General features: G+C 36.9%; 1 protein-coding gene across 4 annotated transcripts in view; it reads left to right on the top strand.

Moving 5' to 3' along the window:
- The window catches only part of LOC139976305 (ephrin type-A receptor 4-like), a 126,166-nt gene that overhangs the window by 86,130 nt on the left and 26,187 nt on the right, over nt 1-13,849 (top strand). For all 4 annotated transcript variants that reach the window (XM_071984969.1, XM_071984968.1, XM_071984967.1 and 1 more), the window contains exon 4: nt 2,595-2,753. In XM_071984969.1, the coding sequence (XP_071841070.1) occupies nt 2,595-2,753 (159 nt within the window). The remainder of the gene's footprint in view (nt 1-2,594; nt 2,754-13,849) is intronic.

Genomic DNA, 13,849 nt, shown 5'->3' with positions numbered 1-13,849 from the left:
TCTTGTTCTAGGAACTCTAGCTGTTATGATTGTCTGGCAAACGACACTGAAGTGAAACATAAATCCAGATACATTCAAATCAACCATTCTTATCAAACATTTGGGAGCATTGGTTTGTTTGTTACGTTGATTGTAACATGACTAAGTGAAGCCCATCATGGCTGTAACCAAGAATGAACACTTACTCCTAAACTCTTTAAAAACTTTCAACTTCTTTCTTCAAAGGTGTCCACATGTTTAAGTTAGTGTCCATGGTATTATGTAAGGTTATTTATCAACCTCACCCCCCTCCTCTTCTTTTGAAGTTATCAACCTCATTATTACAAATAATATCTTTATTGTTAAATTTTATTTACTTTACCAACTTTTTGACAAGTTTAACAACTTTCCTGAAAGTAAGCAGGAACTCTTGCAGTCTTATGTGCTTGTTAACCGAATGAGAGAGATTTGATCTTTCATTGGTATGTGTAATGTTATACAGAGGTCTGTATACCCATGACACTGCATTGTAGCTCCTTGTCTTACTGGCATGACACCATGTACATGCTATCAACATCAACAAACCAGGCTGAATGCAGTGAAATAGAGCCAGATCTCCTGCTGATTTCATAAACACTGAAGATATCATATACACAGTGGGCTGGAACTTATAATTCTATAATGTGGACACACTACAAGTAGAAGTGGGGAGCATCTGCATCCCCATGTCTGTGTATGTAACTTGTAGCAACTATAGCTGTTTAGTTGTACATGACCCCGGGTCCCATCCATTTCTCTACCCAAAACCTGGATTAAATCTGCTTTGTGGTCAATGCTTTCATGTTGCCACTGTTCTATATCTGCAGATTGTGCTTGTACGTTGTCAGAGGTGATTTGATCATTATAACGTTTTGTTGCTTAACAAACATGAAATGCTTTAACAAGATATTTGTACAGTATCCACTTGTAAAGAAAAGCTTTCTGCTAATGATATTCAAAGATGGAAGTGATGAAAACTGATTTGACAATTTAATAAAATTGTGATCATTGACTTTACAGAGCAAGATATTACTTACAGTGCTATGTACTCTTCATTTCATAAGTGTTTATTTTATGAGAAAACCAGTGGATTTTGTTGTTACAATTTTGTTTCATTGATTGAGTTTTATTTAAGTTAAGCATTTGTTTAAGAAGTTCTGTAAATGATGAGATTTGATGAACATGCATTTACAGAGAAATAGCAGTGCTGCAAAGTATGCTAGAAATATCAGTTATGGTTACCGGTTTGCAAACAACATTGACCCCAAAGTTGCTAGAAAGATCGAATATGATCACAAGTTTGCAAACAGTTTTTCCCCCATATATGCTAGAAAGATCAGATATGGTCACCAGTTTGCAAACATCATTACCCCCAAATATGCTAGAGAGATTAAATATGATAACCAGTTTTCAAGCTTCTCGTGACATTCCATTCATTGTTGGGAACTTGGGAATAATTTGAAGGTTAAGAATGCTCACTACAAATTGTAAAGTAATTTTCATGTGCTCACAATTGGAGTACTGTATATTTCACATGATTCCAAGGCCTTTGCTAGCTAGGGTTGAGTCCAGGTTGTTTACACCTTGCTGGTATTAAACTGGACATTGACTTAAGATGATATATAATGGTTTTATTTATAAAGGTAATGGATTGGAAAGGCCAGCTGCATGATCTGATCTCTGTGGTTCTCCATCCTTTATTCTCTTCTCTGTAAATAAGATAGCAATGATTAATGCGTCATCCTGGGCCTGTCTACCCTCCTGGTTGTTGAGTATCTGGTATTGATCCAGCATGTAAAGAACAAGTGTGATGTAGTATCATTTGGTGAAAGAAATGATCAATAAGTTGCTGGAAGCAATGGTTGGAAGGCATGTCTCCAGGATAGAGAAGATGCCACCTATTGCTTCTGCACCCCAGAGAATCACTGCTTCATAGGGGCGGGGGGGGGGTGTGTTTACCCACAGAATGTTTGTTGACATTTGAAACAAAATCAATGAAACAAAACTTGAAGGATGTTTCCATTTGCAAAGCAAAGAGTTTATATTGTGTTTGACAAGAGTGGACAACCTTTGGTTCATGTTACATACTTGATAACAAAGTAATGTGTTTTCTTTGTCTGCAGCCAGTCGGATCATGAAATATTTCTATCTAAATTGGAAACAGATTTTAATTTGCATTGTTGTTGTTGTTTTAAGATGGTTTAATTCATCGCTCACAAAGTCCAAATAACCCAGTTTAGTTCCTCCTCAGTTGATACATATAGCATTGATACATACAGCATTGATACAAATAGCTTTGATACATATAGCATTGATACATATAGCATTGATACATATAGCATTGATACATAATACATATAGCATGGTACATATAGCATTGCTACATATAGCATATAACATTGATACATATAGTATAAGATATATAGCATGATACAGAAAGCACTTTTGATATAGAATGTAAAAATGTTGGAAGAGGGATCTTTTGTAAGTGAGACAAAAGCTAATCACTTGATTACTTGTCCATGTACAAGAAAATAATGTCAGTTTTCATCAAGTGTTCTCTTCTTTTTTCATAGCTTGTCCTGTGGGTACTTACAAGGACCAGCTGGGAGATGGATCTAATTGTAGCCCCTGCCCGTCTGGTAGCCATGCTGACTACCCTGGTCATAGTGAATGTACCTGTGTGCCAAGAAGATTTAGAGCACCAACCGAACCAGCCTCAGCTCCCTGCACTTGTAAGTAAATAATACGTCATGCAGGCTACACAGTTTATCATATCTTGTACACACTTCCAAATGATCTGCATTAATCAATGCTGATGTAGATATCAAGATTTTAGTTTCTGAGTGAGCCAGGTGCATCTGTGGAGGAGTGTGAGAGATGGGAGTCAGGTACGGTGGGTCGGATGCGTGGTGCGTGCGTGTGTTTGTTTGGTGACAATCAAAAGATTTGAAGATTGAGGTGTGTGGTGCTGGCATGTTCCAAGAGGACAACCATTAGTAGATATTTCTAGAGAAAAGAGAAAGTGTAACCAACACATTAATAAGCAATGATGCTGCTACCAGGTAAAGATGGACCAGAAATAGTTTTTATGGTCTCTGACATTTGACCCAATTACTTAAAATAAAATCACTTGAGAAATATCACTCATATACATGAGATCTGCATTACTGAAAGCTAATGTTTAAAACAGTGGAAATGTTTGTTACGATATTAACTAACTGCAAATGCATGAATTTGGAGGATTGAAACTGCATTAGCCAACAATCCTCTTAAAAGGTCGGGAGGAGTAATACCTTTTTAAATATGAGGTTCATTATGCAACACTTTGTTTCTGTAATTCATGTGTTTTTTCCCCTAGGCATGAAGTTTGTTTCTGTTACTTGATCTATTTAATCTAGGCAATCAATTATATGTCTTTTATGATATTTTTCCCCACTGAAGGCAGCAATTTTTCTGTTGATACGGCTATTCACTGTATGTAATAGGCTTGTTTAAGCATCGATTTCATTTATCTTGTTTATGCTATGTTACTCTAGGCATGCCAGCAATTATCTTCCTGTTACTTATGCTATTTTGTTTTGGTATCAGTTTTGTTTTTTTCATGTTAGTTTACTCAAGAAATCCACTTTGTTTCTGTAACCGTTGTTCTTGCTGTTTGACAGTGAGGGCTAGAAAGTCTCTTTAGAATCACTTTAACGACAGTAACTACCGGTAGCACTACTAATGAACAGTTCCGCAGAGCAGTATTCAAATTTCTTAACCTTGTAAAGGAAAAGCAATTTTAGGAGCCAATTAACCTCCGAAACTGCTGCTCTTGTAAATAGTTCCTTTAAACCTGATAATAATAATAAAAAATCATTAGGTGGCCTGCTTTAAATTCATCTGGCTCAGCTGATGATACAAAGCTTCCCATGAGAATTTTTATTATAGGTGGAAATTGCCTTTTTCACAAGAGTTATTTGCATTTTCCTGCCTTGAATGTAAACACCTGAAATGGCATGATTATAGGGCAACAAACTGCTTTTTTTCACTGCCATGGATGTATTATATGTGTTCTTGGTTAAAACAATTCTGTTGGTGCTGGCATGTTGTAATTTGCTGCAGGACCAGTCTTCTAGAAGCAAAATTTTGTGTAAGGATGAAAAGCAAATGACAACGTAAGAATTTGTTACATGAGTTACATAAAAGAGACTCCACTGTCAGGTCTTGGGAAGTTAGAAACCATTTATCAAGATTAATTTGTTTTTGTGAATAATGAAGGCATGTGGGGATAAATTAGGAATTGGAGCACACTCACAAAACGGCAAAATTAGACCTTCTTTTGGATGGTAAGTGCAGCACTTGGTTGTGACTATTCGTGGTTGCACATAACCGGTAGGTTAGAGACGATAGTTCTTAATTCAATAAAGTTGCTGAGCTGGGGATATTATTACCATTAAGGTGTAACGATTGCCATAGCTGCGCTCCAAGATGTAAACAAAGAACTGTTTTGCAAATTATAGTGGGGTAATATTTGCCAGTTTTCTGTAACCCTTGCTTTGTTAGGGTCAAAACAATAAATCCATTAGCCTTAACTCTTGTGGCAGCTGAAAGATTCCGACCTGCTTGAGAGAGGCATTGATGATCATAACAAGACTCTCTCCATGTTTACTTTATTCGTTGATGGGTTGTATGACCAACAATGTACTTTTCTCTTGTACCCGACTTGCTTTTTATTTAATGTTTGATGCAACGGCTGGAATCATGTCATCCAGATACACTTCCTCATGCCCGATATTTTATGTATTTGCTTCTATCCTTTCCAGATGGATGCTGTAAAGTTTCATATTTGCATATAATAATCCTGTTTTATTGGAGTTGGGTGTCATAAATGGGATGCAGTTGGCATGACTTTGTTTCTCACAATGTTATATTTCTTGGCATTTAGTATGCATGTCACTGTTGCCAGAACTAACAGGACACACAAGATCCAGGTCCCCTGGGACAAAGACTCCCAAGTATCATCTCAAGACTTGTTTGCCATAATTTGCCGCTCCAAAGATGAAAGTTAAACTTGGCAACTGATGAGCAAAAAGTTGTTGAAAATTAGTTTGTCAAAGAGATGTGATTCTGCTGGTAATGTGTGACAGAGATAAACAATGGGATACCATAAAATGAAATGGAGGATGTGGAACGGGTGATGCAAGAAATAAAATCAGCTTTGTATTATGGAATGGGGGAAAGACTAGTTATGATTAATATGTGCAGTCACTTTAAGCCTTCTGATTGGTCAAAACTTATGTACTTGAGTTGTAAAATTTGGACATGTACAGATCTTTCGTATTAGCTCATGATGGACTGGGACATTGTCTTTGTTTTAATGATAGCCACTAGATCTTGTGAGACAAAGGAAGGGAGGGTGGAAATGGTTGGGGGTGGGGGTTTGGTGGTTTGTAGAGCTACAATTATGTCTGTGCCCATGGCATCAAAGGTGAGTAGTGAGAATAAATCCTGTAATGATATATTTTACCCCAGTTCTCCTTATCATCTTCCCTCCAGCTGTGCATGTCCAGCATGTGTTCATTCTTCATTCACTATAAATTATTTCTCTATTCCATGGAGTGTTGTAAAGTGTTTGTTGTTGTAACTGATTATTAGGAATTAAACCAAGACAATTGTTCCTATCACCTGTTTCATTCAAGTACTTCTGTTCTTAAAAGTATTCTCGCTGCCAGAGACAAATCAGTGGGAGGTACATTCAGTTGATCTGAGGTATGTTTTTCTTTCAAATTGATGGTGGGTGCAGCAGATCTGTTTTTGGCCTGTATTCTTTTAATGATAACCAATCGGTTACATCACTATCAGAACAAGTTTTCATTGTACCAAAGAGACATTGAGATATTGTTGTTAATTCATTCCATAAGGAATATGGCCTACAGCAATCTGACTGTGTACAGGTCTGTGGGCCCCTTGGTCAGGAGCCATCTGGCAGTCTATTGGTCTGTTGGCCCCTTGGTCAGCAGACACATGTCTGTTGGCTAAGAAGCGGCAGCAATCTGGTTGTATATCGCTCTGTTGGCTAAGGAGCCAGCAGACATATGGCTATACATGTATGCTAATGTGTTGGCTAAGGAACCAGCAGACATATTGCTATATGCTGGTGTGTTGGCTAGGGAGTTAGCAGACATATGGCTATATGCCGGTGTGTTGGCTTAGGAGCTAGCAGACATATTGCTATATGCCGGTGTGTTGGCTTAGGAGCTAGCAGACATATTGCTATATGCCGGTGTGTTGGCTTAGGAGCTAGCAGACATATTGCTATATGCTGGTGTGTTGGCTAAGGAGCCAGCAGACATATTGCGATATGCCGGTGTGTTGGCTCATGCATTTGACCAGCAACTCTTTGGCTGCGTACTGGTCTGATGGCCCCTTGGCCAGCAGCCAGTTGGCCAATACACTGGTCTGTTGGCCCCTTGGCCAGCAGACATCTGGCAGTACACTGGTCTGTGGGCCCCTTGGCCAGCAGACATCTGGCGGTATACTTGCCTATTGGACCCTTTGACCAGCAGTCTTTACTGGTTGTTTTGCTAGGCTGCCAGGAATTTGACTTTGTGCAATATTTGTCACCAAGCTGGCAACAAATCAAAGTTTGTCATTCTCTGATGCTTTCAAAGAGTCAAAACTGCATTTAATATTCTAATGTCAAAACTTTTGCATTCCTGGCATGCATTTGTGTTATAAAGGATTACAGAAGGGTTTTCCACTTTTTTTCAAGCTGGGCTGGAAAGTATCGTATATATTAGTATTAATGGGCTATGTGTTTTACTCAAATGCTTTAACCAACATCACAGGCAATTAATTCCTCCCATATACCAGTGATTATTGGGAAGGACATGTTGTTTTATTCCAACATATGAATTGTGATGTTTCCAAAGTTTGTTAATACTGGAATTCACCTGCCCATTAGCCCCAATATTGAGATAAGAAGTCCCAGGCACCCTACTAGATTTGTTGGGTCCTGGAGACATGACCCCCCAAGCAGGAGTAGTGACTGCATGTGGTGGAGTCAACGTACTCATCCGGGCTCTCTGTTGTCTGTCTCTCATGACTTTAGTTAATAACTAAACTCAAACTCAACTTCAACCTCAAAATTAACATAAAGGTCATGGTAGCATTTTTACTCACTTTCGATTTAAAACAAATCATTCAAAACTTGTGCAATATTTCTATGTGGGAATCTTGTACCTTTGTGTTTTGTCTAAGTTGCAGAAGTCATCTGTTTAGTGGAGGAAACCAATTAATCCCAGTTAGTGCTATCTCTGTTCCACTTTCCATTGGTGCATATCATGTAATGCACTTACATCTTGGATTGGTCTGAATGCTACTTGCAATCCTCCTGCAGCATCAGCCAATCACAGCTTGTTTAAATGGAATTCTTCTGCAATTTTCTGAGAATTAACCCATTTTTGGCAGGGAAATTGGTTCACAGCTCTTAGTTTTCAACACATTATATGTGATTGTCTCACAATGGAAGAAGGTTGGTGCCCTTTACTGTGATAGTTTGTTTTGTGGTGCTGTAACATCAGTTACAAGGTGATTGGTAGGTAATCATCTAGCATGCTTATCCTGACCTCGGAAATGTTGTTATTCACTTGTTCTTAGTCAGAGAAACTGCTCTGCATCTCAGTTAGACCACAGCCATTCTACAGTTTCAATATTCACAACTTTACTTGAACATCAAATTATGGTGAGAGTTGATCATAGTACCAAGTTAGACTTGGGATATAGTGTATAAAGTACCTATGATGGAGAAATGATTCAAAGCTGGAATCTAGTCTATTTCAGAATATTTGGATTCATTTTCCTTCTTGATTTTGATGGATGTCATGTGATGTTAGCGTTCATACAGCCACACTTTCAACTGTGCATGATTTTAACTCTCAGCCTCTTATCTCTGTTCTGTGTATTTGATTGATATCTCTCTTGTAAAGCTTGCAGTAAGCAAATCTACATACTCTAGTTATAATGTCATCATTCCATCATCAACATGTCATTATAGGATCCTGTTGTTATGTTCTTGACATTCTCTCTTTGTCTAGAATGTTGTTGCTACCATGCATAGCGTTTTGGTTTCGATGACAAGAGAAACCTATGCAGTCATGATGGCGTATGTGTGTGCATGTGTGTGTGAATGTGTGTGACGCCCAACTTGTAAACACGATATCTCAAGATTGGACTCATGGATACCTTTCTTACGTGGCATGTAGATGTCCCATATCGAGTAGAAGAACCATGATATTTGTGGTGGGGGTCAAAGGTCATCTGAGGTCACCAGGGGTGAAAAACTGAACACCTTGTTAACAAGATATCTCAAGTTCGGAACTGAGATTGCTTTGCATACTTATTATGTTGATGCATTATAGTAAGTAGAAGAATCCTATTGTTCTTGGTAGAGGTCAAAGGTCATCTGAGGTCAGCAGGGCTCAAATTCTGAAACATTGTAAACACAATATCTGAAGAGGGAAGCTTGAATAGATCTTAAACTTTGCATGTGGAACATTTATATTGTGTTCTGGAAGCCTATTGGTTTGAGTGCTGATAACATGCTTATTATTGAGTAGGCATGACAATGTAAAACTGTTTAATTGTTAATATCTCCATATGCTAATGCCTGGTTTCATATTGTAAACAGAGTTGCCATTACAAAGCTGGTACATGTGTACCAGTATGTCTTACTCATAGTATATGTAATTAAATTAATTAAGCATAATTATAAAAGAAACTCAAATCCACTTCTGTATGAAAGCTTCTATGTAGCTCATGTATCACATGACTATCAGACAGGTTTGTTTCAACACATTCTCAAATATTTTGCAGTGTATTTAATAACATGATCTACATTTGAAAGTATCTTTGAAAACAAGGTTTATAGTGAAAATCATGTTTTTCTAATCTGTCAGTGATAAGGTTTAAAGAGATAGTCTCACAAAGCATTCTATTTAATGTGTTAAGTGTAAACTGGCATGATTATGTACATTTGCCAGTTTATTTAGAAAGGTTTACGGGGGGGGGGGGGGGGGGGGAGGGGGGAACATGTTTTTTCTAATCTGTCAGGTATGCATGTTTTAATGGGAGAGATGTCAATCATGATGACTTATACTGCTAGTTTATCAGGAAGCATTAAAAGGAAAGATAAACTCTAGCATTTTCACTGATATATTAATGATAGGGAAGCCAAAGATAAATGACTCCACCAAAAAGCTTTCAAAGCTCATCTTCCTTTTTTAAGATATCATTGCTTCCATGCTCCTTCATATGTATGAAAGAGGACTTGGAAGTAAGTCTAACATGACAACACAGAGCCACCACTTGTGACTGGAATTGAATGTGTTTCTTTATTTTCTCCTTCAAATGTTTTCCTCATTGGGTGGGTGTAGTGTCTGGGATTTTCTTTGTTGAAATATCAAAAGTTCTGCCTATCAGTTACAAATTGATATTGATTTTAGTGAATTGTTTTCCCTTTCATGTAGAAAAATGAGTAAAAATTATAAAGAAAACAAAACATTTCAACTTGGAAGTGGCTCTGTGACATCAGGAATTGTGACAATTGGCAGCCCCCCCATCTAACTCAAATATCAAAAACATTGTAAACATATCTCAAGTTAGGAAGCATGGAAACATTTCATACTTGGCATGTGGCTGGGTTATATTAAATAAAAAACTCAGTTGTTTTTAGTGGAGGTCAAAGGTAATCTGGGTCATAAGCGGTCACACTCTGAAAAGCTTTAACCATGATATCTTATAGTAGGAATGTTGGATACTTCTCATACTTGGTATGTGCATGCATCATATTGAGCACAAGACCGCTATTGTATGTGTTGGAGGTGTGTGTATTGCCATGAACAGTAGACTGACCTGTGTTTATCATGCCATAGTGTAATTTACACATCAAAATTGTGGTTCAAGACATTTTTAATATTTTTATATTTCTGGTGAACAAGCAGAAGTCAAGTGTAATGAATAATTTTGCATTCTGGTTTGTAATATACATTCTCTTTTCACATGAAAGAAACAAAACAAAACAAGCCGATCCATCCTTACATTTCCCATAAATGTTAAAAATCAGTTTGATGTATTTTATGGCTGTCTGCTCCATCTACAACTTCTAAGGACTTCAATATTTTGCTTTGCTCTATTGTGTTTCGGAAGCAAAATGGATTGTTTGCAGGCAACAGTTGACATTGATGAAGGATGATAGTGTGGGCAAAGAATCATCCGATCAAGGAGTGTTAGCTTCCAACCATAAGGCCCCAGTTCGAATCACTTCAAGATTAATATATGTCGTCCAGTTACAGAGTCGTTGACAATTGACAATCATGGACGTTAAATATAAATCTAAGAGACTGACTTCGGTCAGCTTGCGGCTGATATAAGCCAATGAGGCTTCTTTGTGAGTTCCTGCTTGCAGGAGGGACCTAAAATACATAAAATTTAGTGGCTTTCATATTCATTTCAATAGACATTAATCTTGTAAGCCTGTGGATCACCATCAACAGTACATTAAATAAAACCAGTGTTGTTGCCAACTGCTGCTGCTATACTGTGGATGACTTTGTTTCAAGTGCGTGTTGTGATTGACATGAATTTCTGTAATAGCGTCATATGCCGGTATTGATCTCTTCTTAAGAGTACTTGAAAAGATGAATATCTCAAAAATGTATCAAAGTCACTATCATTGTTGTTCCTCTTTTATGTCTATATGCATACAAAAATACATAAAAAAACTGAAATTTCCGTTCATATTATAAACAGCCCTGGATAAAATCAATAGATTGGTGCTCTCTGAAAAGAATATAATATTCTAGATATTCAAGGTTCTGACAATGTCCCCCTCATAACCAGAAAGCTCTGTCTCAAGTTTCAATAAATGGCATTGGAAAAGTAAAAGTAAGCAGCTAGCTAAGCAATACCAAAGGAATAAAAAGAGTTCTAGAGTGATGATTCAAAGGGAAACTGTTCCCTTTTGTGCGATATTATCAAATTAAATCAACATTTGAAAGAAAACCTTGTAGCATTTCTATGTTTTAATCATTTGATTGCCTTAGGCAGATGTGGAGCCAACATGTCCTCTGTATTTTCACAGAAATTATTTTGAAACAATTTAGAAGAAGAATTTTTCAAAAACTTTTTGCATTCTGTCTGCCGGAAGATTAAAATATTTGATTAAATCTTTGGAGGAAAATTTCCATTTATGTTGTCTTGAGATCAGCTTCCACACTTCAGGGCAGAACTGATGGGCAAGGTGCATTGTGGGTAAATTTGTTGTGGTAAGCTAGTTATTATAGGAGGCATGTCAAATTTAAGTGTCAACATCCTGGAAAATAGCAGGGGGCCCTTCATGGTAGAATGTCAGCCATTTTGCCTTGACCGCTGAAATGTTGGCGGCAAATGGAAATTGCCCAAAATAACAAGACAACGAAAAATGGTTGACTGAAACTTCACTATCAATTAGCTTTATGGAAATTTATTGAAAGAGGCTTTTCTGCGTTGTGCTTGGAATGTGCCGAACATAAAATTGTAATTGTGATGGATATTCAACCATCAAAGGATCCACAAAGGATTTGTGTGTAATTGCAAGGAACTTTATAACTGCATCCATTTGTAGCACCATCAGTGCTAGTGTTGATTAGAGTTTAAAGGAAAGAATGTTAGTGTATGAAGAATCCAGCAAGATTCTAGAACTATTTGTTATATTCAGAAGTGAATAAGTAGTAACCTTCTTAGAACCATGACTCAGCTATGACTTATCCAGTCATAGCAGTTGTGTAGGACAAAACATTAAAGAGAATAAATAATAAGTTAATTTCAATTCAAGCTTTTGATTGCATGATTAATTGAGTAAAATGATTTGAAAATTAATTTACCTCCAATATTAACTTTTAAAGTAATGCTTCACCTCTAACCTAATGTGAAGTTTGATTAATATTCAGAAAATGACAGGAATTATATGAAAGATATTTTGATAAGTCAGCATTTATGCTACTTGAAGAATCCTTACCTAGTTACCCCCCCCCCCCTCTCCTTTCTTCCACAAACAAATCGGACAGAAGAAATAGTTAAAACATGTATGCATTATGTAAGAAAAACTCAAGTATGATTTAAGATTGCTAGAGGTCAAAAATATGGAAATTTGTAAATTGTACCACTCTCCTGAGCTCTAAACTTGAGGTAGTTTGATTGGTGCCTGTATTCTGGATGTTCTCTTGTAATTAATTAACCAGTCGATGTGTCTCATGGGACAAGGTCACTCTAGTTTAGCAGACGATACAAACTCTAAATATAAAACCATCTAAACTGGTGAGAATTGATTCTGGTGCCACATTGGCATGACAATTCAGTATTAGCTTCTCGTTTCATCAAAATGTCTCATTGTGTTTAATTTTCCTTTGGGAAGGCCTGATTTCATTATTCATGTGTCTGTTGCTGAGGGATGTGATACATTTAATCAACTTCCTGCAAAGAGCCCTACCACCTGATCTAAAGAGTTTAGAGCTTATACTGTTGGATACTTTAAGGACTAATGGAAAAGTTTCAAATACAATATAAAATAAATATAAAAGAGACTTAAAACTTCAAGCAATGATATCTTTAAGAATCTGAGTGAAGTAACCTTTCATTTGAAGCATGCATGCACGCACCTGGGGTCATGAAGAAATGACTATAGTTTGGTTTAGTTTGCCTTGTAATTACATCCGTTCATTAATAAAGACATCTGTTTCATTTAGTCTGGGTGTCCCTCAACTAGTACAACTTAACAAACCAGGAAAGCCAGTCTAATTACACCAACAACCAGTCAATTTGTCTTAAAGCGGAGGAAATTGCTTGATTTACATACAAGAACGCACTCAGACAGTAGAATCCCATCACTTACCATCAGCTTAGCTGGACAGGAAGAAAATATGTGGTTGTGGGAAAGTGGAAGGGACAGTTTGTGAGATGAGGGGCAGGGCAGGGGGATGGGCCCTAAACATACGGTAGCTGAATTGAAGTGACATTCATGATGGAAATATCTGCTGCTGACTGTTTTTCTCGGTTAGTAATTTTTTGTGTATATACATTTTTGTATACTTACATTACACAATATTCAAGCTACAACATTAATGGTTGATGTAACACTTATTCCTAATTCATTCTAGGTGATGGCATGTAGTCATGGCTTGTTAATTCCCTTATAACCAGTACTTTAATTGAATATTTAATTGATGTCAGCTGTTGGCATTGTTCTTTTATCATCGATGCATTGTAATGAATGTTGTGCACTCTACACGCTCTCCAATAGGGAGCTATAGAGTGATTCCTTTCGTTTTGCTTCTTCTGTGCATACTCACTTGATTTTTATGTCTCACTTGCTCTGTGATCATTTTTTTTTTTTTTTTGTCAAAAGCTCCTCATTTTAGAGAAATGTAACAGTTGTGCCCAGTTTTATGAGTAACCTTTTATATATTTGACAAATCTTCTAGTTAGTTTTAGAATGTCAATGAAGAATGACCTTGGGGCACTGTATATATGTGTTCACAGAACTATTGAAATCCTCCTGGAAACTAACATTATTCACAGATACAATTTCTAATCAGGGCATTCTTGATATTTGTAAATTATGCAAATACATTAGTGTTGTGTATGTAACCAGAATGATCTTGATTCTTTTAGAGAATAGAATATGATTTATGTTATTATAGTCTGGATTTGGACTGCTTGCATTTGCTATAGCTATGTATATAAACTGTAACCAGTCCTGCATTGGAAACCAAACCACTAACCACAACATGAAAATTGATATGCACACAGA

Source organism: Apostichopus japonicus, chromosome 11 (assembly GCF_037975245.1).
Source record: "Apostichopus japonicus isolate 1M-3 chromosome 11, ASM3797524v1, whole genome shotgun sequence".
In the NCBI taxonomy this organism is placed as follows: Eukaryota; Metazoa; Echinodermata; class Holothuroidea; order Aspidochirotida; family Stichopodidae; genus Apostichopus; species Apostichopus japonicus.
This window is presented reverse-complemented; position numbering and strand designations above follow the sequence as displayed.